This window comes from Mollisia scopiformis, assembly GCF_001500285.1.
Source record: "Mollisia scopiformis unplaced genomic scaffold LY89scaffold_21, whole genome shotgun sequence".
Taxonomy (NCBI): Eukaryota; Fungi; Ascomycota; class Leotiomycetes; order Helotiales; family Mollisiaceae; genus Mollisia; species Mollisia scopiformis.
Window position 1 is genome coordinate 986,854 of NW_017263601.1, and position 24,070 is coordinate 1,010,923.

At 46.7% G+C, this 24,070-nt stretch overlaps 10 protein-coding genes across 10 annotated transcripts; 3 read left to right on the plus strand and 7 right to left on the minus strand.

The window, feature by feature from the left end:
• Positions 1-47: 47 nt before the first annotated feature.
• LY89DRAFT_757172 (terpenoid synthase) lies at positions 48-1,470 on the minus strand (the record flags this gene model as incomplete). The annotated part of the gene is made up of 4 exons (XM_018221407.1): positions 48-440; positions 511-799; positions 855-1,029; positions 1,308-1,470. The coding sequence occupies 4 exons, from the start codon at positions 1,468-1,470 to the stop codon at positions 48-50; spliced, it is 1,020 nt and encodes a 339-aa protein (XP_018066974.1).
• Positions 1,471-2,494: 1,024 nt separating this feature from the next.
• LY89DRAFT_757174 (uncharacterized protein) lies at positions 2,495-4,046 on the minus strand (the record flags this gene model as incomplete). Its single annotated transcript, XM_018221408.1, has 2 exons — positions 2,495-3,768; positions 3,837-4,046. 2 exons carry the CDS (start codon positions 4,044-4,046, stop codon positions 2,530-2,532), a joined length of 1,449 nt encoding a protein of 482 aa, XP_018066975.1. The 3' UTR covers positions 2,495-2,529.
• Positions 4,047-5,433: 1,387 nt separating this feature from the next.
• LY89DRAFT_653114 (GPCR, PTH11-type) lies at positions 5,434-6,762 on the plus strand (the record flags this gene model as incomplete). The annotated part of the gene is made up of 3 exons (XM_018212232.1): positions 5,434-5,634; positions 5,780-6,332; positions 6,392-6,762. The coding sequence occupies 3 exons, from the start codon at positions 5,434-5,436 to the stop codon at positions 6,760-6,762; spliced, it is 1,125 nt and encodes a 374-aa protein (XP_018066976.1).
• An 852-nt stretch (positions 6,763-7,614) lies between these two features.
• LY89DRAFT_623821 (uncharacterized protein) lies at positions 7,615-9,480 on the minus strand. The gene is made up of 8 exons (XM_018211034.1): positions 9,130-9,480; positions 9,049-9,074; positions 8,964-9,000; positions 8,843-8,913; positions 8,765-8,787; positions 8,555-8,714; positions 8,405-8,508; positions 7,615-8,305 (listed from the first exon to the last, which is right to left on the minus strand). Exons 1-8 carry the CDS (start codon positions 9,278-9,280, stop codon positions 7,747-7,749), a joined length of 1,131 nt encoding a protein of 376 aa, XP_018066977.1. The 5' UTR covers positions 9,281-9,480; the 3' UTR covers positions 7,615-7,746.
• A 1,331-nt stretch (positions 9,481-10,811) lies between these two features.
• LY89DRAFT_592745 (putative MFS monocarboxylate transporter) lies at positions 10,812-12,050 on the minus strand (the record flags this gene model as incomplete). The annotated part of the gene is made up of 1 exon (XM_018209715.1): positions 10,812-12,050. One exon carries the CDS (start codon positions 12,048-12,050, stop codon positions 10,812-10,814), a length of 1,239 nt encoding a protein of 412 aa, XP_018066978.1.
• Positions 12,051-12,599: 549 nt separating this feature from the next.
• On the minus strand, positions 12,600-13,046 carry LY89DRAFT_738397 (uncharacterized protein; the record flags this gene model as incomplete). The annotated part of the gene is made up of 1 exon (XM_018220367.1): positions 12,600-13,046. One exon carries the CDS (start codon positions 13,044-13,046, stop codon positions 12,600-12,602), a length of 447 nt encoding a protein of 148 aa, XP_018066979.1.
• A 1,631-nt stretch (positions 13,047-14,677) lies between these two features.
• LY89DRAFT_653120 (MFS general substrate transporter) lies at positions 14,678-17,266 on the plus strand. The gene is made up of 5 exons (XM_018212233.1): positions 14,678-14,819; positions 14,851-15,379; positions 15,432-15,455; positions 15,510-16,982; positions 17,031-17,266. The coding sequence occupies exons 2-5, from the start codon at positions 15,129-15,131 to the stop codon at positions 17,056-17,058; spliced, it is 1,776 nt and encodes a 591-aa protein (XP_018066980.1). The 5' UTR covers positions 14,678-14,819; positions 14,851-15,128; the 3' UTR covers positions 17,059-17,266.
• A 663-nt stretch (positions 17,267-17,929) lies between these two features.
• LY89DRAFT_738399 (uncharacterized protein) lies at positions 17,930-19,066 on the plus strand (the record flags this gene model as incomplete). Its single annotated transcript, XM_018220368.1, has 1 exon — positions 17,930-19,066. The coding sequence occupies one exon, from the start codon at positions 17,930-17,932 to the stop codon at positions 19,064-19,066; it is 1,137 nt and encodes a 378-aa protein (XP_018066981.1).
• A 216-nt stretch (positions 19,067-19,282) lies between these two features.
• On the minus strand, positions 19,283-19,732 carry LY89DRAFT_738400 (uncharacterized protein; the record flags this gene model as incomplete). Its single annotated transcript, XM_018220369.1, has 1 exon — positions 19,283-19,732. The coding sequence occupies one exon, from the start codon at positions 19,730-19,732 to the stop codon at positions 19,283-19,285; it is 450 nt and encodes a 149-aa protein (XP_018066982.1).
• Positions 19,733-21,030: 1,298 nt separating this feature from the next.
• Positions 21,031-21,477, minus strand: LY89DRAFT_559112 (uncharacterized protein; the record flags this gene model as incomplete). Its single annotated transcript, XM_018208432.1, has 2 exons — positions 21,031-21,290; positions 21,339-21,477. Coding segments are annotated over 2 exons (399 nt in total), but the record flags the coding sequence as incomplete, so codon positions are not given.
• Positions 21,478-24,070: the final 2,593 nt, after the last annotated feature.

A 24,070-nucleotide genomic window follows, 5' to 3' on the forward strand; every position in this document is an offset into this window, starting at 1 on the left:
ACTCTGACCACAGCTGTCTGCAATTCTCCTCAAATACCTGATAGATGCTACAGTGAAAGATCATCAAGTACCACAGGCCCAATCTCCCCTTGCCCATTCACCTTCGAATTCTTTGGCAACAAAGACAGCATTCTCGTCTTCTTAACTTCAAGGCCCCGCTTCCCAAAGTACCTCTCACTCTCATAACTCCATTGGACATAAGCGCCCACCCACTGAGCCATCCCATTCACATACGACTGAACATCCAAATCGAGTGGACCGCCCCATTTGGGAATCTCGAAGAGATAGAGCTTGTTGAAACGATGAATCATCTCAGCATGTAGCTTCGCAGTCCAGTCGATTGCTCCTTGAACATCGGTATTCTGTTCCTTCATAACAATAGTGATGAGGTTATGTTCATCGTCACCGGAAGCTTGCTCTTTATTGTACGACAGGATGTCCTAGGGAGGTGAGCATTAGTAAAGTCATCTGAAGCATAGGAATAAAATGTTGGTTTCAAAAACCACTTACATTGGCAATAATAGTGAGATCAGTAGCAAGCAGCTCCAGCTCTCTGATTGTAGGATGGCCAACGACCTCATCTGGCAGATCCATGTCTATCTCGATGATATTGAAAGACGGTCTTGCGCCAATGGTACGTCTCCTGACTGTGAGGTAAGTGGCAATGTCGCAGATTACCTTCTTCGACCTGCAGCGGTCTTCTGCCTGTTGTGCGGTTCCCTGCAGATACTCCTCCCATGTATCGAGGAACCTTTTCTGGAAGGTTGGAGTGGAAATTCCGATGATGCGAGACCAAAATCTATTGTTCTGGTTAGGAGGTCCTTGATTTCAGCTAGAAAGAGGGGTCAACTCACTGTCGTGCAACTTCGCCACCAATCCATTCACCTTCCGGACGAGGTTTCTCTGGAAAGTGAAAAGCATCCATAATGATGTCTACCTGGTTCCAAACTTCATCTCCGTTGCATTTATCAGAGTGCTCGTCGAATATGAAGAACAAGTTCATCAAGTCGCATGCACTCCTTAATTGATCTAGCTCATTACAAGAAGGTTAGCTTAGAACATTCTCAATAATGAGCATGTAGTCCACAATACCCAATGACGACACTTTGGTCTCTGGGTATCTTGGGAAGCCATCACGCCGCGTTGGGGAGATTCCTCCCACGCAACCAACGAGGTGGAGAGAGTATCACTCACCCTTTGTCACCCACGGATACGACAAGCCTGTCAACAGATCTGTTTCACCAATCAGCATCGATTCCTTTGACGCCAAAGGAGAAAAGAATCTCCAGTGTAGCTTCTAGACTCACTGAAATCACACTTATCGAAAGCCTTTTGCGCGGCTGGCGTGAAAGCGCCAAATCGACCAACCCATTCCAGGCATTCCTGCTTGATTTCTGGCGTGTGGGGGTTCACACGGCGAGGCCACATCCAATTCGCCTCCAAGTCTGGAAAGAAAATTCTGGAAGCCATTATGGAGTCGGTTAGAGAGGTTTAATAGTCTTGAACAAGTATGAGTTCAGACAGAGACGATGCAGGAAGTACCTTTTATATTGAAGAATTCGATCAGCTGCTTGGCAGTTGGTTCACATATATTGAACGGTGACCTCATGATGCCATTGAGAGTTAATGTGACTCTGATCGCCAGTCACCAGTTCTCAAACATCCCAGTATCTATGGTACCGAATCCTTGGTTTGGGGATCGTCGAGTCTGTGCGGCACAAATCCTCCTTGGGACCGTTCAATCTTTCCAGGATTACTAGAAATGTAAGTGACGATATCCGACACTTGCTCTTGGTAATTTCCACATCCAGAACAATGGTCACAAGTGCATCGTTGGGCGAGCAGTACAGAGCGAACTCGCTCGGAAGGACTTTCCAGCAGGGGCATGCAATTGATCCAACCGTTCCATTGAAACCCAGTCAGGGTCAAGAGAAAACAGCTTGTAGGGGTCCCCAGCCGCAGGATGCAAGTTGATACTCGGTTGACGTCCCTGATTCCCGTAACTCACCGGTTGCGAGGCAGATCTTGCCCTAACATCCGGGTAGGATTCGCAGCTTCAGGTACGAGAACACCACTTCCAAGTGATGTAGACATTGTTAGGCCCAACTTCCGGAAACGGGTGACAAAATGAGCATCAAGTAGGAAGCAACCCTTGAGGACTGAGACATTCGCCGCAAAATACTTCCACACCTGGGAATTGGCAGGCCAAGGAGTAACCAGGCAAGAAGAGATAAGAATTGGCTGTGACTATTCCAAACAAGATTCCCCCGCTCTGGTCGTCTTGGCTTAACTGGTTCCCCTAAAGGATTAAGTTTTCTGACGAGATGTGGTTCTAAACCGCGTCTTTGAAAGCAGAATGTTGAAAGTTCTTTTGTCAGAACAAGGTTTCAAGACATCTGCCGTGAAATTGCTAATATGCAAAGAAGCTACATGGGAAAGATCCACACTCATCAAATTAATCTAGTTCCAAAGTCTATTCCCATGCTATTCCACTCTTCCGTTGGTCGACATTTCCAGTGTCCCACAATATCAAACCAAACGCTCTTGAGCCAGTTGCTCTTCAATTTTCGCCCATTGGCCTTTATTCATGTATCCAGATAACCAATAATTGCCTTCAGCATCTTTACCGATGATGGGGAATCCGTTCGGAAGCACAAGTCCAAACTGATTGTTCTGTATATACGATGGCCTTCCAGGTTTCCTCCCAGATCCATTTCCAGGCGTGATTACAGCGGCAGAAAAATCCGTCTCAAATAGTCTCGCCTTGCTCCAATTCGAGAAAGTGATCATGTGCATTCCACTATTACCGAAGAAGGGCGGCAGTTTCGTACTACTTGACTCGCGCCACATAGAGGCAAATGCTTCGACCTGTGCCCGTGTACCAAGCTGATTGATAGCATTCCGAATAGCAAGCGCAACATAACTGAGAGGCTTGCTGAAGATCTCATTTACCGGCAGCAAAACGTTCAGGAATCCAATGGCATTCGAAATGTAAGGGCCACCGTTGCTGGGTAGCAAGTCTTTTGAAAGTGGTTTACGCAGAGAGTAGGCATTGTTGAGGACGACTGTTCTTTTGGAAGTTCGTGGTAGTTGAGAAATTGCGAGTCGAGTCCACCAAGCGCAAAGGACGTCCCCTTCGCTCAAGAATGTGCCCTGGTCAGAGTTCGCAGCCATCTCGAGCTCAGCCATGGCTTCTTTACGGATTTTCGCCATGAAAGATCCAGGGACGCAGACCATGCGGTTCTCCTGCTTATGGAAGAAGTCTAAGATATTGGAAACACCATATTGTGCCAAACCAAACATCGATAAGCGCTGGTTTACCAGCTTGTGTGACTCTGTAGGATTCTTGCCTAGATCTGCTAGAGGGTCGATATCAGTGCCTTGAGGGGTGACAATCTCATCTGCTCGTCCCTGAAGCATTAAAGACCAAGCCTCGAGAAGAGTGCTCTTTCCCATTGCGTCCATCAGAGTATGCGGCCAATACAGGCAGACCAGAGTTTTATCCTTGAAAGATACAATGTGAAGGCCTAGCTGAGGGATATCACCTTTGAGATAATCATCGAGCTTTGATGGAGCACCGTCGCGCTGGAACAAGCTGCGAAACTCATCGGGATCGCAGACTGTGGCTGGCCGTGGTGAAGGCTTCGGTAAATGTGCAGCAATAGGGTGGTCTGCGGCATTTATGTTGTGTGTAGCATGAGAATATGCCAATACTTGGCGTTCAGCAGAGAATTTGACCGGAACATGGTATTCGAGCTGTCCTTTAGCCTGCTCACCTTCAAAATCAGCAATGTCTCATGTGAGAGGGTTTTTGTTCCTTCGTGAAATCACCATACATTACTTCGCAGGCGAGCGCCAAGTTTGCGCCATCCATCTTTCAATGCCAATGCTTCAAGACTGTGCCGAAGCTTTTGAGAGTCCAAAACATCATCGAATACGAACATAGAATAGAGGATGAAAGCTCTCCAAAGGGGGGTGTCGTCAAAGAAGTGGAGAGGGATAACAGTGTCAGTCGGCACTCTTGCCGGTGCCGCCGTCTTGAACATGTTGAGTATCTGAGACTATGCTTTCTGTCTACAGATTGGAGTGCATGGAGAGTTGTTTGGTTGAAGGCTTGGGGAAGATCGTTTGAAGCGAAGACATGTGAAGAAGAACGGACAAAACGAAAAGGCGTTGATCGTTAGAGCCCCGCCTTCCGTGCATGGTGTACTCTCAGAGGCCCTATTCACTCGGTAAATTATAAGCAACATTCTGGAGGCTCTTCAATGTGTTCGCCCAGTCTTCCAGTGCTACGCTGTTATCCCTGATTAGAACATTCCACTCTTATCTTCTCCAAAAAGAGAAGACACGCAAGATCTCCATTACTACTTTTAGGCCCTTTCCAACCTCTTGAATTTGGCCGCATTCTAGACCCTGCTGATCTAGAAATTGGAAACGAGTGTAAGTCAAGCATGTTGGAGAGGGTATCAACAGTCCAACTCAAAATGTCTTACTGTTTGTTACTCTCCCCCCCTAATTACTTGTAATAGTGGACCCCCTGGTCTCCCATAGAAAATAGCCCTACGACCAGGGGGCCCACTATTACAAGTAATTAGGGGGGGGGAGAGTACGGAGGTATGATTCCGAGACGATGTTCCACCGCGAAAACTTCTAGGATGATCTGAAGCTTTCTGGTTGGCTCATTTATGCCCAGGGCCCTCGTGACGTTGCATTCCGAATTTTCACTCCAAGAACATGAGAGTACCATTCTTCTTGCTTGGTGGATCTCTTTGACCAATAATGGAACCCTACCACCCTTGAAAGTTTGGAGGATGCAGGAGGTAGGAGCACTGAAAAAGTCTCGCTCTCATTCCGAAAGCGGCGTTGACTGGTTTGCTTTATGCAGGTCCCTGTAATGATCTTAAATTTGGCGATGTGACGCTGGAGTTCCCCGGCTCAAGAGAACCCCCAAAAATGTGGCTGAGTGTCGAGTAGCATAGATCTTCAGAGCATGGGCACCTTAAGTTTACAGGGTGTATTCGCTTGTATAACCCGTCATGTCGACCTGCATTTGTTGTACCCACGCAACCCGAAATGTGCTGTTTCGCGTCCTTCCTTATTGTACCCAGACCATTGTAGATCTTCACATTTACTCTTCCACTCGACACGAAAAGGGGGAATGAAAAATATCCCATGTTCACTATGCTAAACTTCAAACATGTTGCTGTCGGTCGCAATCTCCTCCACGCAACTCCAGCCAGCGGAATGACTAGGTTCCGAATGTGACTTTAGCTCCAATTCAACTTTGGTCAAATGGTTGAAGGTGCTGTAACGAAATCGTTGGCAACCTCTCGAGCTTCTTCAAACGACAAAGACACATTCACTTACACACCACTCTCTTTCCATACATTCGCTGATATGAGCACAAATTCCTCTCAACCCTCCCAGGCGGAGATGGGGGCCGTGCTTTCTGCTGCCGCGTACGCTCAGCCACCTATCAAACCAGAAGGTCTTGCTCTCAGGCTGACAGTCGTTATCTGGATCACTGCTATCATCGCCACGATAGTTGTTGGCTTGAGAATATATGTGAGGGCTTGGATGTTGAGAAGAGCGAGAGTTTGGGGCTGGGAAGATACGTTTGCAGTGCTGGGCTATGTAAGTCTGATTTCTTTACGGTACGAAAGAAGCCATGAAGAACACTATTACCATTCTGGTTGGAGAGAGCGTTGACTATTCTGAACGAATCTGATGGTTCCTCATATCTTCTGATCACTGTGCTGATTGGTGTTTTATTGTATAGGTTGCGTTCCTTAGCTCTAGCGTCTTTGCCATCAAGGCCGCTTACTATGGGCTCGGGACTCGAGACACCGGCTTGAACACTTTCCTCGAGGTACGATGCGCCGAGTATCTGCTATATTCAAATGTCATCTATGGTGTTTCGATGCCGCTCATTAAGGCTTCAGTCGTGTTCACACTATTGCGCATAACGAGAGAAAAGAAATATCGCTGGTCACTCTACGCAATGCAATTCGTTGCAACAGTCATGGCTATCATTGGCATCCTGGCATCACTACTCTACTGCAAGCCAGTCAAAGCTTACTGGAATCCATTGCTTGGTAAATGTGGTGACTTTATGGTAGTGGTAAAAATTGGCTATGCTTGGACAGCTGTGGGCATCTTCACCGATTGGGCATGCGCTGTCATTCCATTCCTGATAGTACGCAAGTTGCAGATGTCTCGACGCAACAAGACAACCGTTATGGTTATTTTAGGACTCGCTGCTATCGCCAGTACAGCGACCATTGTCCGCGCGCCCTACTTACAGTATTACTTAGTCACGGCAAACCGACTTTGTAAGTGGCTGCTTTCTCTAAACTTTCTTGAAACCTCTAACCTTACTAACGAATGTTAGACTGGAACGGCTATATCACTCTCTGGTGTCAGCTTGAGAGCGGCATCGGTCTCGTTGCCGCATGCCTTCCAGCACTCCGCAAACTGTTTTCCGGATTTTTCGATGGCAGTCGCAACGGATCAAATCCCAGGAGCAAGCAGTATACCCCTGGAAGTCGAAACAATGTCAGCAGTCATTTGTCTACGCCGTTGGATAGCTTGTCTCCGACAGGAAAGACCACTGTCTCTGCCGGCAAGTGGAAACGTCTTGGTGACGATAATTCCAGTACAAAACACATCATCTTACATGAGAGGACCATAACTATCGAAGCTGGAAGCATTAGCGACGAGGAAAAGGGGAAAGAAGAACCATGGCGTTCAGGGGATAATTGAGATTTGAATGTAGGGACCATTTGACAGTTTACCTCTTCTGCGCCATTTGTGCTCGAGAAAATGTCCCTTCCCCTGTCGAGGAATTCAAAATTTGCCGGACGTGACAGTTCATACTTTCTATTGGCTGATTTAAACACATAAAGTTGGCCGATGTTGTATATTTTGAACGTCTGAGAGTCAGTAGTTGTCATTTTCGATCATTTGTTTCTCGTTGCCATTGCATTGCCAGCCTCCTTGGGCAGCACTTTATAATTTTCTCAGCCTCTTCTGTGAGTGCCTCTCTTGCCTGCCGAGAAAGCACAGATGCATCATTCAAGTCAGAAAGAACTCACCGTATCAAACTGTACTGCTCGCATCGACAGCCAATCAGAGCATATCTTGCTTTCAACCATCTATTGATTTTTGGTCATTTGTAATCGCTGACCCGTGAGAGATGGCCCATTAACTTTGGGGTACGGAGGTACATCGCAGCCTTACTCAGAAACATGGAGATACTCAAGTATCGACACAAGTGTGGAGACATAAACTACAACCAACCGAAATTGGAAAGAGAAGCTGTGCGCGCTGCTAGGATTATGCAAATCCAGGTTTCGTCGGGTAAATTCTCGTTGTAGCCTTTCAACACTCTAGACGATAAACTGATTGTTACGCTAAGGTTGATCGAAGGTATTGAGATGTTGCCTTGAATATACATTATAACGGACTTTAATATCTTGACAAACTTTCAACAAAGTTGGGCGAAAACAGATTTAACATAGCATAAGGAAAAAAGACTAGTGCTCCCTTTAGCTGAGATTCAAGGGACACTTGCACCAGGGACTACAATCAAAAAACTTCCATCAATTGAATCTGCACAAGACTACCCAATACTCCCACACCGTTCCCAATATCCAAAGAGATCCTTCCCAAAACCGAAATCGAGACCGTCGAACTTTTGATATCATACAATTATAATCATATCCTACATACTTTCTCAAATAACACTCAAACATCCTCTTCCTTTAGTTCACCCCAGGAACTTCCTTCCCGACTAATGATAACTTCAGTCGTCTTCAAGATCCCCATTGGAAAATTCAATTCTTCCGTACTAGCTCCCAGCCTACTCCCAGGTCTCTGTTCTCTCTCCAAATCGGGTCTCAGCTCCCCATACCCCAAGAACAACACCACTCTATTCCTCAACTCGCTTTCCCTCCCAAATCTCTTCTTGAACCCATCTCTCACTTTATCAATCGTCCGTCTCGTATCGAAAGAAGCCAATGACTGGGCTAGTGATTGTGGCGAGCCCTTTTCAAGGAAAGACTGAAGAACTGGGAGAGGAGCGAGTGGGATCAGACTCGAGAGTATTATGCCGAGGTTGACTTCGACGAGGGACCAGGTAAGAACAGTCGAGGTGTCGAGGTAAGAGCGAGCAGATCGTAGGGAGGTGATGCGGAGGATTTGAATCAGGGAGAGGAAGATTCCGAGGAGGTAGAGGAAGGCGATCATGAAGTTTTTACACGGCGAGAAGCAAGAATGCAGTAAGATGGGGATGGGTGTGAGCATACTGTTGGACGTCAGCTCGGTTGAAAAGCGAGGCGAGGTTACACGAGAAGAGGTGGCGAAGGAGAAATTCTTGTGAAGATAGTGAAACAGAGGGGCATACGTCAGGATGTCGAAAATGAATGTAAGAGACCCCATTGCCGTATAGAATAGCACAGCTGAAAAACAAGATCCTGTTGTAATTGTCGGATCCCAAGATTTTGAGACCTGATCTGGTGAGCGAAAGTCATCTAGCAACAAGTGGAAGACTTACTGGAAAGCAGAAATTGAGCTGTGCCACAAAGAAACAAAAGTAGAATGCCGAACAAGTGATCGAGATACATATAATCCCAATGCGATATGTACGATCGACAGCAATTCGAAGAAAAGCGAATATTATACTGAGCTTGAACCCCAAAATGGCGCATATGTAGCTATTTATGGGTCAGCAAGGCTGATCGTCGAAGCCCTCTAGGCCACTTACAAAGGTGCGCCGATATACTGAAGCTTTGTAATAGTCAGCGAAGATGATCTCAATGTATGTTTGCAAAGTTTGTCTTACATAACCAAATTCATAAACATCTTGAGGTGGCATGTCTTCCACATTTCGCAGCCCAAGACCCCATCGTGTTTCTGTCCAATGTTAGTCCAATGAAGTGAAGCCCTAGTAAAGCTAAACCCACGAGCGAGTGTTATGCAAACAAAGATGAACGAGAAAAACTGTTGTATGTTAGGAAGCCACACCTAACGTGTTTGTTGTTGGCTTACCCAAGTCACAACGATAAGCCAGTCATCTGCATGACAAAGAATCAGCTATTTGCCAAACTGGATTGAATATGGATTACAAACCGATATTGATAGCTTTTACAATATATTTCCGAACATACAGACGAAGACAAACTATTGAAAAGGACAGAATCGTGAAGGTGATGCCCACTCCAGCAACGGTGGGCGCGTTCGTGGCAACATTAGGGTCAACGACGTTGTACGTCCAACCCATTACTGCGACGTTATCCAAATATCATCGAGAGAAAGCAAGACTAAGAAGATGGGAAGAAAAGGCTATCAAAAAAGCGGAGAACCACACTCTATGAGGAGGAGACGGTTTTCTAGAAGCATTGAAGAAGGCTGGAAAGTTTGGAAAGCATGAATGATATTCTCAAGAGGGACCCGATAATCTGGAAGGAGCCAATGGGAAATTTTGCGGTAGTGATCCTACATGAACGGAAGGAAAATCATCTCCCCTGCATCAATCAACAGTAATTAAGGTTGATCATAATCTTAGGAGCAGAAATAAGATCGCTTTGCATATCAGCCTGCGAACAGTGACAATATGCTATACCGTGTGAACAGGTGAAACAATCGCAAATTTGGGGTCCTTGAAATATTTCAAATGAGCACAGAAAGTTCTCAACGATGCGATCTTGAAGAAAGACAGAAAACAGCTGAGAGGGAGCTTTTGAAGGCTTGCGAAAGCAATATATTTCATCTCGAAGTAGTAGCGTTCATTCAATGATCTGGTCCGAAGCTAGTGCAGATCTTCCGCAATGATCGCCCCAGATGAGGTGAAGGCGGTACGTGATGCCCCTGTTCCCCGGCTCCCCGGCTCCCAATTGAGCCTGTGGCATTTATCCAACTTCAACCAAAGCCAATGCGTCCTGCCATCTCGTCACAGGTCAGGAACGGAAGAATGTCATGACACACATGTGTTACTTTGAGTGCGCGTGGCTAAATCTCAGCCTTGCATATTTACACTGTGGCGCTGTGGAAGACCAACAGTATCAATTCTGCGTGAACTGTACAAGATGTGCTACCATTCATGCTTCAAGAGATGTACTTTGGAAAGCATAGCTCAAGTTGAGATGAGTATCAACTTCTTTTGCATATAGAGAGCACCTGAGAGGCCAACAAGAGATCTGGACGATTCCTTCGAGACAAGGTGAAGCCATACGGAAGTGTGAGAAAAGGAGCTGCTGGCTCCACTGGTACGCAGTGCGTACAACGCACGCGACTGGTGAGAATTGACGAAGCACTTCCAAAAGCTCAAGGGCCAAATACTTTCGACAAAGACAAGATAAGAAGTAGTAGCAAAGAACGCAGGGCATAATGACCCGGGAGTGACTTGGGAGCGTCTGAAAGTGCTAGGGATGTGGGAGAGTTAAGGATGCCTGTAATCTCACGGTCGCAATATCGAGGTCGGTCTTAGATGACCTTCATCTCATGGAGGCTCATGGCCCTCGGGCGAACGCATCGAGGGGTCGTATGCAGAGAAAGATATTGCAATACACAGTATGATTTCAGATCTGATCGTGGAGTAAAGATCCCGAAAAGGAGGATTGAGAGATGGGACGCCGCCAACACGTTAAGGACAATTTCGGTGCATGACTCAGCAGGGGCCAATATCCCAGGCCTGGGCCTGGAACTTCATTCTTCCTCTCACCCTTCGGAAGCACAATCTCAATTCAGTCTTCTGCCATTCTCCTACACTAGTGCCTACACGATCACCTGCAAATCGACCCGTCACAAGTCTCTCAATTGCGCCATTTCCAGCCATTCTTCAAAGCATTCTCGATGCGAGCCCAGAGAACGAATATCGTCGCACTCAACAACAGAACACCTACCAGCACAATAGTTTTCTCGAAACTTACAACGGTCCCCATAATTTCCATTTTGCGAGTGTGGATGAGAGCTCCTGCAACGGGAGTTCCGACCAGCGTCCCGATGCCACGAATCATATACAAAAGGCCATTGATACTGGCAAAGTTTTGAATACCGAATTGCTCTGCAAGTGCTGAGGGAAATAAAGCGACATATGGACTGGCTGTGAAGCTATACAGGCATGCGAAAGAGACGAACAGGCCACGTCTCGTACTCTCTGGTAGTGAGGAGCTAGATGGAAGCCAAAGCCCAATTGTGACCATACCGCTGAGAAGGGTCGAGAGTACCAAGGCATTCAGATGCCCGAAACGGTCTGACAAAGATCCAATAACGATTTTCCCTATCGAGTTGCAAGCATTGCTCAGAGCAATGAAGTTCGCTCCGGTTGCTGAGCTGTAACCTAGCGACCTTGCATAGGTGGAGAAGAAGTATGTTGGCGTAGTATATGCTGCCGCTTGAAGAGTTGCGCCTATAGCGTGGGCGACAAATGGTCGAGTTCGAACAATGTTCCAGTTCGCTCGAGGCAAATTCATACCCCGCCTTCTTCCCTGGGCTTCTTGACGATTTCGAGCAAGTGCACCTGGTTCCCATTTCAATGCAAGAGCCGAGATTGTGTTTATTGCAACAGCTATGACTCCAGTTATGCGGAGAGTGTTGCGAAACCCAATTGCTGAGTTCATGTATCGCAACAGAGGTGCCCAAGCGACACCACCAAGACCTGTTCCGCTCAAGATGATCCCCATTGCCAATCCCCTTCTGGCATCGTACCAACTAGGTGCAATGGTGACAGCTGGTATGTAAGTCAGACATGAAGCACAACCAAGAAGCAAGCCTTGAGTGAGGATGAAATGCCAAAGCTGTGTTCCAAAAGAGGCGGCTAGATTGGCAACCAAAAATAAAGCACCTCCCAGGATTGTCACAGTCCTAGGACTGTATTGCTTCGTCCATGCACTGGCGAAAGGAGCCCCAAGAGTCATCAGGGACATCGAAAGTGTCCCGATGAGGTCGATTTCTGCCGCACTGGCATTTTTGAATGGACCATCCAAAGATTCGTATAATTCTTGATAGACACCAAAAGCAAAGTTGAGACCGCATCCCGTGAACGTCAGCATAGTAGCTGAGATGACAATAAATATCTGTTGTCGGCGTTTGAAAGACTCGTTGATAGCGTCCGAGTCATTGTGCTCCGTGCCGACGAGCGAAGTGGGTGGCTCATTGCGAAAGTCATTTAGCTCATGTCCACGCTCCGTTGCTGTGTTCACTTCTAGATCCATGTCGATGGGCTCGAGAAGATGTGATGAATATGAAAACTTAAAACCGGACATGAAATTACTTCAGTCACATCCTCTATGTAATTAGTCACAGCACACGTGAAGCGCTTACCTCGCGGCCGAAGTCGGACGAAAAGCATGAACAAATTGGAAGTCTAATTGAGCAACCCCACCTTTGCCTGCCCAGGAAACTTGAATAATGTCAATCGTGCATTGATTTCATAGACGCTAAAGTTACGGCAAGCAATAGTAAATGGTATATGTACTAAAGAAAAACGCGGAGAAAAAGGTGCGCCCTGCAAATCGCCGCATGTCCCGGGTTACAAACTCCACGCATCATACCGCCCACTCCTGACCGATCGAGTCTAGCTCAACGAGGTTATATTCCATTTATTCCAACTCAAACACTTGTGGTGATGGTTTCCGTCGCACGTCCGATGCTCTTACTTCTTCAATTGACGGCCTCACAATATCATCTGGCGACCATGGGACCACATCGTTGCCCACCTTGACTCTCAAAGGACTCCGCTCAGGTATTACTGGACTTGTGGCCTGGTATGGTGGAGGTGCAACGTCCATCTCGTACACTCCTTCTACCGGGCTCACTTCGTAAAGGCTCGTGGGCGAGGGATCGGTATTGTTGGTTTGCAATGCTGTTGAGGGCTCGATATTACTCGTTTGTAATGGGGTGGAAGGAAGAGGTTTGTCCATTGAGAGTCGTCTGCTCTGTGATGGATCTGATTTCGATCGTTTGTGCGTGCCGTTCTTCTTTCCCTTGTGGTCCTTCACTTCATCGTAGATCATTTTCCCGATCGTGGCTGCAAGGATGAGAACCATTTTGACGATGGTGGCCGTTCAAGAATAATGAACGAGTATTCGGAAGGAGTGTCAATAAGGTTACTTGTTGACAAGACCAATTCGTCCGTCGGCACGATACTCTCACCTTATATCTAGACCTTGAGCAGATGACATAGCCCGGTGTCGTCACCTATCTAGGTAACAAACTGATCTCACTCGATCGATATTTGTCAGTCCAAGCACTCAGCCCTGTGCTTCGCATCGCATTGATTTCCCAAAGCGGCAAGGTGTTCGCCAAATTGGGGCTGAGCCGATCCTCACGTGATGCGATATTTCCTTTCGTGGATCCGGAGAAGAGAGGTCGTTGTCCAGTATTTGAGTTAAACTGTAATTTGAAGAATTGTCCGAGTATTTTGAAGGTTATTGCCGGGATAGAGGCATTTCTCTGTTCTTGGCAAGTCAGCTCTTGCGACTGAGGTTTGATTTAAAATTTGGAAATTTATAGGAAACGCAATTTCTGTCCAGCGATATATTAGGTCAGTTGGAAAGGTCTACAGAACCTATGGTGGGGGAAGATGGATGGTGGAGAGACTTATTGCTTCATGCTGTAGCCAATGCTCATTTAGATACTCCCGTGCCCACGGTTCATCCGTTTGCTGAATTTTTCCCCCGCAGCTGTCAAGTTGTCCATGTAGATCTCGTTTCAGAAATCTCCGCAGCCCTTGCGAAAATCGAATACCGGAGGCTCTTCCGTACAGCTCACAGGTTAGAAACGACGGAGCCGGTTCGTTTGTTTCGGGAGTCCGTGCGACACGACACGTTCGAGGGCTGGGCAGGCGAAGATCATGGTGATGACGAGGAAGTCAAATGACGTCGCCGTTTGAGCCTTTAGTCTATATAATGATTCTTTCTAGCTTGGGAGGAGATTTGCAGATCCTATGAAAGTACGAAGACATCGCAAAGTATCCAAAACTTGCTAGGTTTCCGTGGCTTTCTTCGTCTGAAAACTTTAAAGACTCAAAGCCTTTTTCATTCCTACTTTTTATGTATAAGCGTAGAGGACGCAGCAGATGGTTAATTTGTTTTGCGAAGGGGTTGAAACTCCTTAGATCAGTATCATTTTCATACTCTTCTGTCGACTCTACTGCTTGATGACTATGCGAGTTCTCATCAACCCTCGGATGTTCAGCTTGCAGAAGTTTGGACGAGAATATTTTCCGAGCTTGGACAGGAACATCACTTGAATGTTTGAAATTGTCCTCGGCTGACTTTTTTAGAGCTACATTGCCAGTCTAGATTTTGGGACATGTTTGTGATCCTGAGAACGGCGGAATGAACTTCCTGACGCTGGGGTTCAAGCTCGTGGCCAACAGTAATCCTCTTAAGATTTTTAGTGCAGGTATCAGGCGAGCTTCACAATTGAACCAAGTAATCACAGGCAGCACATCACGTGTAGGGAAACTCTTCTGGCTCGAATCGCCTTGATCAGCGATAAGTACTGTATTTATCTTATCACCCCGAGACCTTGAAAGTCTTGAGGTCCTTCCTTTTTGGTCGACAAACAAAGTTCTATTCGCTGTATCAGCACCCCGCTCAAGCGGCTACCCCACTCTTGATCTTCACCCGTCGGTTCCGCAGCCACATTGAGGAGTAGTTTCCCCAGATTGATACGAGAACCAATATCTCATATCTATGCTATCAAGTTCGTAAGATTTTGGCTCACACATGATTCTTATCGAGGCGAGAAGATGGTAGGCACTGTAACGTTTCCAATGTCCAGGTGTTCCCGACAGACTGGCTACAGTCTCCAATTCCATGCCAGATAGCATGGCTAACTTTCTTAGCCTCGTTCGTCGAGCGAGAATAACAAATGATCCCCTTCTGGTTGGTCACTTCGAGGATTGTATGCCAATAGCTCGCAGATGATTCGTAGACAGCACGGTGCACAGTTGTGTATTGGAACCGGAAGTGCATATCAACACCGGCTCAAGGCTCACCCAATGGGGACATCAGCTGCTATCAAGCTTTCAATTGGGCACTCTCGCAGCAGGTACAGCTTTATACATTAATTGACGAGTTTCCACGACCTACTGACGACAACTCCCATCAACGAACGCTAAAATGGGTTTCATGAAATCGGTCACCGCTCAGTTGAGGCCGGTTCCTGAGGTCTTCGACTCAGAGGAGGTTCACGAGATGCCCCAGACAGGACATGCTCAAAATACTGAAGACAAGAATGATGGGGATGTCGACGTGGAAGCAATACAAAAGCCCGTCTTTAATCCTCAATCCAATGTAGAGTCCGGAGTTGCTCGAGTCGAGGCTGTTCAAGCAGTTTGGGGAAAGAGAGGTAGATATATGATTATCGCGGGGTAAGAGAATTCGACATTGATATTACAACGGCGTAAACTAACCATTTAATAGACTAGCAGTCATGATGATTATGTAGTAAGTACATCTTCTATCTCTTTCATCTATTTATTTGATCTAACTTTGACTCAGCGAGTTAGACAATTCGACAGTATACATCTATCAGAATTATGCTACATCTGCATTTAATGAAATATCTCTTCTTGGAACCCTAGGAACGGCAGGAGTCATCGTCTTCGCAGTCATCAAGCCTCCTATCGCAAAGCTCTCAAATATCATTGGTCGAGGCGAAACCTACGTCCTTACAATATCTTGTTACATCCTTTCTTACATCCTCTGCGCCTCATCGAAATCTATTAACTCCTATGCTGCTGGTTACATCATCTACAATATTGGCCAGTCAGGCACTAATATCATGAATGATATCATCATCTCAGATATTACTACAGCAAGATGGAGAGGTCTTGGCATTGGAGTCTCTTTCTTTCCATTCCTTCTCATGCCATGGATCGCGGCATTCATCACAGAAAGTGTAGTGGATGGGATCGGATGGAGGTGGGGTATTGGGATGTTCGCCATTCTCATGCCAATTGCAGGAAGTTTGATCATCGGCACTCTTCTCTATTATCAGCGAATGGCAAAGAAAGCAGGGATCGTTACGAAACAGAAAATGACTGTTTACGAGTTCTGCTCGCAGATCGATCTAGGTGGCTCTATTCTCTTCTGTGGAGGCTTTGCAATGCTCCTGCTACCTCTCACGCTGGCATCAACCACCACTTCGCGGTGGAGAACGCCATATCTCGATGCTTTGATGGCTATTGGTGGAATGTTCCTTCTCGCTCTCCCGTGGTATGAGAAGTTCTTGGCGAAACATCCTCTTGTTCCGATCCACTATTTCAAGAATCTTGCAATCGTCACCTCGATTCTTCTCATTGCAACGGACTCCATGGGTTTTGCAGTTACGCACACCTATCTGTATGCGTGGTCGACGGTGGCTCACAACTTCTCTGTCAAAATCGCTACCTTTTACATTTACGTCAACGGAGTGATGCAGTGCTTTACTGGCATCATTGCGGGTTGGATCATGCTGAAGACCCGAAGATACAAGTGGCTGGTCATGGCAGGTGTGACAATCAGAATCATCGGCTACGGAATCATGCTTCGCCTTCGAGGAGCCGAAAACTCGATTGGAGAGCTAGTAGTAGTGCAGCTTATCCAAGGCATTGGGAGCGGTATCATCCAAACCTCTGTTTTTGTCGGCGCTCAGATCCAAGTTCCTCACAGTCAATTAGCGCAGATGACAGCTTTGATTATCTGCTTCTCGTTCTTGGGATCCAGTATCGGTGCTTGCATTGCCGGCGGAGTCTATACTGGCACTTTCAAAGATCAATTGAGAGACCAACTTGGTGGGACTGCTGCGAATGGAGCTTTGGTGGACCAGCTATTCAATTCTATCACTGGGGTTCTTCCTGCATGGGGAACGTCGGAGAGAACTGCGATCGATAATGCTTACACGAATGTGATGCGATTCTTCACTTATGCGGCGATCGGAGCTTCTGTTCCTAGTTTTTTCATGGCTTGGTTCATGCCAAATAATGAATTACCGTAAGTCTTTGATTGTTCTCTTTTACGCTTTACTAACGAGCAATACAGCGATCAAAACAATTTGGTGGAAGAGTGAAATGGGGAATCAAGAGTTGAAAGGACGGACAATGTTGGAGATGCGCCATTAGTCTGGCAATTAGAATACCCGAGAAACATGATAGAGCCTGATTCTAGCACCTTTGTTGTCATGCAGGACAAGTCACATGGTCTGCTCTCCAACATTTTGGGGCGCAGCAGAAAGATCCAACATTCTCGCCTTCATCAATTCTCAATTAATATTAATCAATCTTCAAATTCATATTGTTTCCAGCAGGAGTAGTCTTACTTGCAGCAGAGATGTTTTCCTTGCTTCGACTCTCAACGCTCCTCTGCTCTCTGCCGTTCCCGCGCCCTCGTGCTTGCGCCGCAATCATCCGTTGCCTGCCTCCCAAATCCTTCTTGAACCCCATAATCGACGGTATCTGGGAGGATTGTGGCTTCGAAGGGCCAGTCCCTCACATTGGCGATGGGGCTTCACCGATAGCAGTTATGTCATTCGACTTCTCGGAGCATCAAACAGCAGAAGAGAGCAGACTTTGGCTGAACTTCTTGATCAGTGATAGAGCAAGTCCAACGAAGGGCTTATTTGACAGGAACGACGTCAAAGAAATTACGATTAAGGGGTCTGGTGATCGCAAATGGTTCGGACAACTGCCTCTGATTGAACATGTCTTCTCGAAACTAGGAGGCTTGGAGATCGTGAGATGGGAAAGTTGGGAGGCCATTCCCGAGCCAATTTTGAAATATTTGGAGGAGATGAAGAACACAGTTAGGCTTTATTACTCATTTTACTCGTTGAGTAGTGTAGATTCGACGATCATGACCTCGCCCCTGCTGTACAGTCTGCACGGAAAGTTGGACTACACTTGGGCTCAGTACTATGAGGAAATGGAATTCATCTCGTAGCTATGGCGAATGCAACTAATTTGAGAGAGTTGAATCTCGAACTGCCAACTCATCTGGACATATCAAGCCATTTCGAACCAACTCGTTTGGATTGCATGCCACTTGGTGGTACACCGTTGGCGTTTCCATTCGCATATTATCCTCACATGAAGTTCCAACCTTTGGATGTTTTGAGGGTGAAGGGGTATTGCTTCGATAGTGGAGCTGATGGAGGAGATGCTTGGACTCGGCGCCCATATAAACAATATCGGGAAGGTGATTGCCGGATGTTGGATGAAGAAGGAAGAAATATTTACGATCAAGTGCATCCATTTTATGCAGATAGACCTGAAGACGATGGAAAGGCGAACCTAGAAACCTGGTTAGAGGTCATGGACTGGAGTCATCTCCATACTTTGGAACTGGCATACCCATGGAACACGACTCTGGAGAAATTGAAAGGAGCAACTCTTCCTGCGTTAACAAACCTTTCACTAACCGTCAAAGTTGGACATGGAAACGCACAACCAGGAGAGGTTATCTCCTTCATAACGAACACATCACAACCTCTCCAGTATCTGTCACTCGAAGACGAACAAATGAGCGCCAGTATCCTTTTATTCGAAACTCTGGTCGCTTTTCCAGATCTCGCAAAAGAGCTGCGCCACCTCTCATGTCAAGATAGCGATAAAAGTGCTGGCTTCATTCGCGACGATCTAGTCTCGAAGTTTGTTCTTTCAGCATCTCAGCTTGAGGAGCTAGACATTAGGCTTAGTAGCAGAGTCAATATGTCCATAGACAGTACAGTACTCGAAGCAATCGTCAAAGCTCCCTCATTGAGAAATCTCACGCTCAGATTTCCATCTCCAGATGATGAGTCATCTGTGCAGTATGGTGAGATGGAGCAGGAGTCGTTCGAAAAGGAAGATGAGGATCGATCAATTAAATATATGAATCATGCTAAAGTACTGGTATTGTTCAAGGAGATGCGGCTGAGAAAACAGGGAGTTGAGCTGGTGGAGATGCGTCTGTTCGTGAATGAGGGTCGACCCAATCGTGCATCAAGATTTTCGAACCACTCGCCAGCACTGAAATGGAAATGCACGATTTGGCGGGGAGTGGAAAGCTGCACAGTGAGGAAGAAGAGCTCATTTTATTGACGTCGCGCAAAGAAAAAGATACACGAGTACAATGGACTCCGTTATGATGTAAATTCACGTGCTTGGGAGCCCAGTCCTTCAGTGATACCAAAGGGAAGCCTTTGTCTGCCAAACATAAACTAAACTAGAAATAGCAACGCAAAGATAACATGATATGATAATCTTAAGTGAGTTCCACGGGGGCAAGGAGCGGAAGGCTCACCCATCAGAACCGCTCTAAGAAACAGATGAACAGCTGCCCAGATATCCAAGCGACCAAGTTGTGGCAGAGCCTTCGGCATTTGTCTTAGCAACATAAGGATATGGAAGCTTAGGAGAAGAAGGTGTATCTGAAGCTGCGTTGTCCTGAGAATCAGTACCAAGTTGTACAATCCCCACCTCGCCCGGAACATATGTGTCGTTGCTAATCTCTACAAGTTCCATAGTCTCTCGTCGCAACTCATTATGACCATTGTAGGTAAAACCAGGCTCAAAAAATTCGGCTGGGTTACCATCCGGCGCAATCACGCCAGGACCAGACGCGTGATATGAATAGGTGGCGATGAGGCAAGTACGTCCCGCAGTCGAAACGGCGTATACACCGCATGCACAGTCGGCATATCCGCTTCCAGCACCACAATTGGCCAGTGCTGTGGAACGTAGTGCTTCGTACGAGGTACAGGTCATTTTGGTGGAATTTCAAACGGCATAGTTGCCGTCGAGTTGGCACACGGTATTGACGTGGTGATTGGCGTAACAGCCAGATATCCAGCTGTCGTGCTGGTTGCAGGTTGGGCCGGTGAGGGAGGATGCAAACCATCTGTTGATGCCGTTGTAAATGCTGGTAGATGCTGAGGTTTGTGTCGGCCCGAGTGCTGCGCATCGAATTGAGACTGTGTAGGCTGCTGTAAGTCCAGGCCACAAGGCGCTGAATTGCAGAAGAGCAGCGAGGAAGCGCATGGTAACGTGAAAAAAGTAATAGATGTTGGATGTAATTTTGCGATTGGAATGTCCGTAGGTGAAGCCAAAGACACTGTCTAAAATATGCTCTATATATCGTTGTGGATAGCAGGATGCCGAACAAAACCAGATCAGAATGATTGATCAAAAAGTAGGACTGGTGTGAGAGGGGTCCTTTTACATGAAGAAATCCTTGGTAGGAGCTGGAGGATCCTACCTCTTGGAAGGCCGTATCACAATATAAACTAGTAGCTTGTGATTTCAACCCAGAAGGAAGCCACTGTCACCTAAGCGTCTGTGAATTGTCTTTAGGTGAGGCTCACACAAAAGTTTAAACAACAATGATTAAGCATGGCGAGTAATATAAACTCCCCAAGATAGGCAGGTGTTACAACGGCAAAACCCGGAAAGGGCTACAAAGAGGAATTTGCGTCGTGAGGCTGAGGTGCACCTGTGCGTAGCTACACCAGCTCACCGAGGACAATTAATCAACTATGATAGATTTTTAGAGTAGATCAGGCTGCAATAGGCTGAAAATAAGGCCAGAGTCGTCTTTCGACACTCTGCAGGAGATTTAGAAACTCGCCGACCTCTTCACTACTCGTTTTCTTCGTTTCCAGAAATCTCGCCAATTAAAACACAAAGGTTTTTCCTGCAGCCTTAGCACCACTAATTGGTTTAACAAATTAAATGCAACTCGAACTCATTTGATAGTTCCTTGAACTTGAAATTTGTCATGAAAAAATTCCAGTAGCACGACAGAGAGAGAAAGAGAATGCCTAGCATCCCACGATTTATGTTCTCTGCATTGGATGGTGCTGTCATCCAGTATATATTCACAAGTACAGAACGCTGCCAATGCCCAAGAAAAGAACTCCAAGTAGTAGAAGTGGCTTCCCTTCAAATTTTGACCTGTTCTGTCCCAATGCATGATACATCTTCCAGAGTGAACGACGCCGAGTTTTTTGTAACCAGCAACAGACGAAACGCCAAGTCCTGCCTTTCGATTATGGACTCTCCACCTGCCACGCATCAATGGAGACGTATCCGCTCCCTCCAGTCAAGATCCCGACGGCCACAATCTCGTTCAGCCACGAGTATGTAGAATTCGCTGCTGTCTCGAAGATCATGCGCAGGTGGGTATGCCCATCTTTCTGAGTCGGCCCGCTTGTCTGAATATAGATATTTGCTCCATCATCAGTCAAGATACCGTATCGTGTATCTGGATTGAAGACACCCAAATTGTCGATCGCGCCCCAGTCAGCGCCGAGATTAATAAAGTTGCCTTCATGGACTTTAGAAGAGACAGGATGATTAGATCATTAGGACTAACCTTTGATCCTTGGTCCAGATAGAGTACCGCCTGTGATAGGTATAGCGACACGATGACCTCTGGGACCGGCGCCATAGTCAATTGTCGGACCCAGCGTTACGTTGCTAGAGTAGAGATATGTGAAAGTCGGGGGTTTTGGTGTGGCAGTGTGCCCAGCAAAAGCACTAGTAACAACGCAAAGGCCGAGGAATAATGCAGAGCCGAGCATCTTGATATGTGGTCTCGGAATAAATAAAGAAAAAGATGAATAGAGTGACACTTTTGAAAGTGACTATTGGTGGTTGAGCTTCTGAATGAAAAGCTCTAGTTTGTGAAAACCAGAGGGCCGTAGATATTTTCTTAGTCAATTGTTCACTATCACTCATGTCAATTTGTACCTTGCTTTCGAATGCCGTCTTGTATTCCCGTTCCGAGTTGTACATCGTTTTGCGGGGTAGTTCCCGTTCCCTGTCTACAGGTAGCACCGTCGACCCCGACGGCTGCACGTACTTGCATCTGCCTGTTGTACTGGCTAAATACTGTCAGGAAGGCCGAACCCACATATCTAGGGTGGACAAAGTGGACTTTCTTTTCAAAGAGCGCAGATTGCTACTTGGCCAGAGTGATGGTCGGTGACATACCAAACTACCCCGCAGTCTCACCCAGGTTCTTCGGTCGATTGAAAGTTGCCATTGGATTTCGGCCGATTCTCGTTAGTAAGACTTTGAAATTGAGTAAGTCAAAGAAGTTATGAACAATACAAAATGAGAAGTTCTATATTTAAAAAGGAGAGGGAGGCTGGAGTAATAATACAATCTTACCTTACCTGCCGAGTGGATGAACATCGGGTCTGCGGAGAAACATTATTCCATCCCAAGACTTTTCAAACCTCACCGACATTTGCGTTCTTCCAGCCTATCCAAGGACTCATCACACACCTCTTTGCTGCATGCTCGCATACTCTTTCCCGGTCGCTGGAAACTGCATGCCAGCCTTCAAGATCTTCTGGTAGCGAATCAGGATCCCACACCATGTGCTTTGCCTTGCACAGTAACAGATAACATCCTCGCGAAGAAGAGATCCCACGTTCTGCAGGATCGCGACATGCAACAAACTTCTGCAGCGGTTCACGAGTCACCAACATGGCTTCTCACTGGCTTCGATGGCAGTTAGACTCGAATGACGTGGGCAAGAGCCACCAACAGGAGGGCAGGACGTGTGATACCGCTGCATGAACCTCCACCACGAATCTCAGAGAAGCAGGAACACGTTGTGCAGGATCGCGACGTGCAACAAATTCATTCTCTAGACAGATTGGTCTCCATGTCGGGCCTTCGATTGGGACTCTGCCGTGGGGACGAAGCTCGAAAAGCCACATACCAGCCAATTGACGGATAAACATGCATGCCGGCACAATCACACAACGCCTTCAATCTTGCTACGATGCATGAACACCTTGTGCAGGATCGTGACGTGCAACAAACCCTCACTGACTCGAAATATGGCTTCTCATTGGTGATCAGTGGCGAGAAAGACTTTCTGGAAGCTGGGAAGCTAGCATAGTATATGCATGGTGGAATGTCACTGGTGTTGACAATCTTGGTATGATGCAAGAATACCTTGTGCAGAACCGGCGACTTGCAACAAAGATCTGCCAGTCCATCTCATCGGCTGCTCTTTCTTCATCTGGTATCGTCCTCCGCGCTCAAGTGTTGTGGAGTCTCTTGATAAGGAATTTTCTTGGGGCATCGAGATGTGTAGACTTGGAGACGAGACTTTAGCTCAACATCTACGGTTTATGTCCAACTATGGCAATCGGTTTTGAATTATTGGGACGAATGCCTCTCATTGGACAGAGAACCTCTGGTTGCAATCACGAGCATCGATGATGCTTTTACTTGACCCGTTTGCACTTTATCGCGAGTTCTGATGACCCCAACCTCAAGTTTAGCTCAACGACAGTATATTTCGAGACAAGGCACCTGATCAGGTTGCCACATGGGGAGTCTTCGTGATGCAGAGCTCAAAACCGCGAGATGTGGCAGAACCTGTTCTTCAATGTCGGCTCTTTCGGATTTTGTTAGCACAGAGCATTATAGGTGTGTACAACAGCTTAACAACAGCCTTTTACTCGAAGCACGGTTGTGTTCCAACCCTTGCGAACGTGCAGCGACCTTGAGCAAGGTTAGCGCAGCCAGCTAGAACGGCGGACCGCACTATGATTGGGCTGTTTCTGCACATGAAAATCCAAAAAGACGCCCTGCATACTTCTCTGCTCGAATCAAAGGCTTTCTTTTCCGCAAGCTTCGCTCCATTGGAAGGACAAAAGCTTTGGCTGGGGATCCATGGTGACCTACAATAGAGTTCAGTCGGTCAGCGGACTGAATTCTTGATCAGGCTCTTTTGCCCGATGAACGATTCGATTTGGGCTTAGATTTACACGGTCTAAACTTTCCTTGACATCGGGTTGGAGCGAGGGTTAGGGTCTTTTGAGACATGCATTGGTGCACGATAGTTCGAAAGCCCGAAGAACTGTTCGGAAACTAATGAGCCTTCGACACTTGAAAGCTTTTCGATGAGTCCGAACTTGCTAGTACTCAAACTGTTCGCATCAAGCTTTCGTAGAAGCTCCTGATCGTTTGCGACTATCAACAGAATGAAATGAGCAGCGGACGTTTGTCACCGTCAATTGGTTGATGCCCAACGAACCGTTGATGCCCTTTGCACGAACGCCTTGAAGTTCGGTCTCTGAT

Coding starts and splice junctions, on each gene's coding strand:
- LY89DRAFT_653120 (XM_018212233.1), top strand. CDS start 15,129: ATGGGTTTCATGAAATCGGTCACCGCTCAGTTGAGGCCGGTTCCTGAG. Junction 15,380..15,431: donor AGATATATGATTATCGCGGG/GTAAGAGAATTC, acceptor ACCATTTAATAG/ACTAGCAGTCATGATGATTA. Junction 16,983..17,030: donor ATGCCAAATAATGAATTACC/GTAAGTCTTTGA, acceptor CGAGCAATACAG/CGATCAAAACAATTTGGTGG.
- LY89DRAFT_623821 (XM_018211034.1), bottom strand. CDS start 9,280: ATGGGTTGGACGTACAACGTCGTTGACCCTAATGTTGCCACGAACGCG. Junction 8,914..8,963: donor TGTTTGCATAACACTCGCTC/GTGGGTTTAGCT, acceptor AACATTGGACAG/AAACACGATGGGGTCTTGGG. Junction 8,788..8,842: donor ATGTTTATGAATTTGGTTAT/GTAAGACAAACT, acceptor ACTATTACAAAG/CTTCAGTATATCGGCGCACC.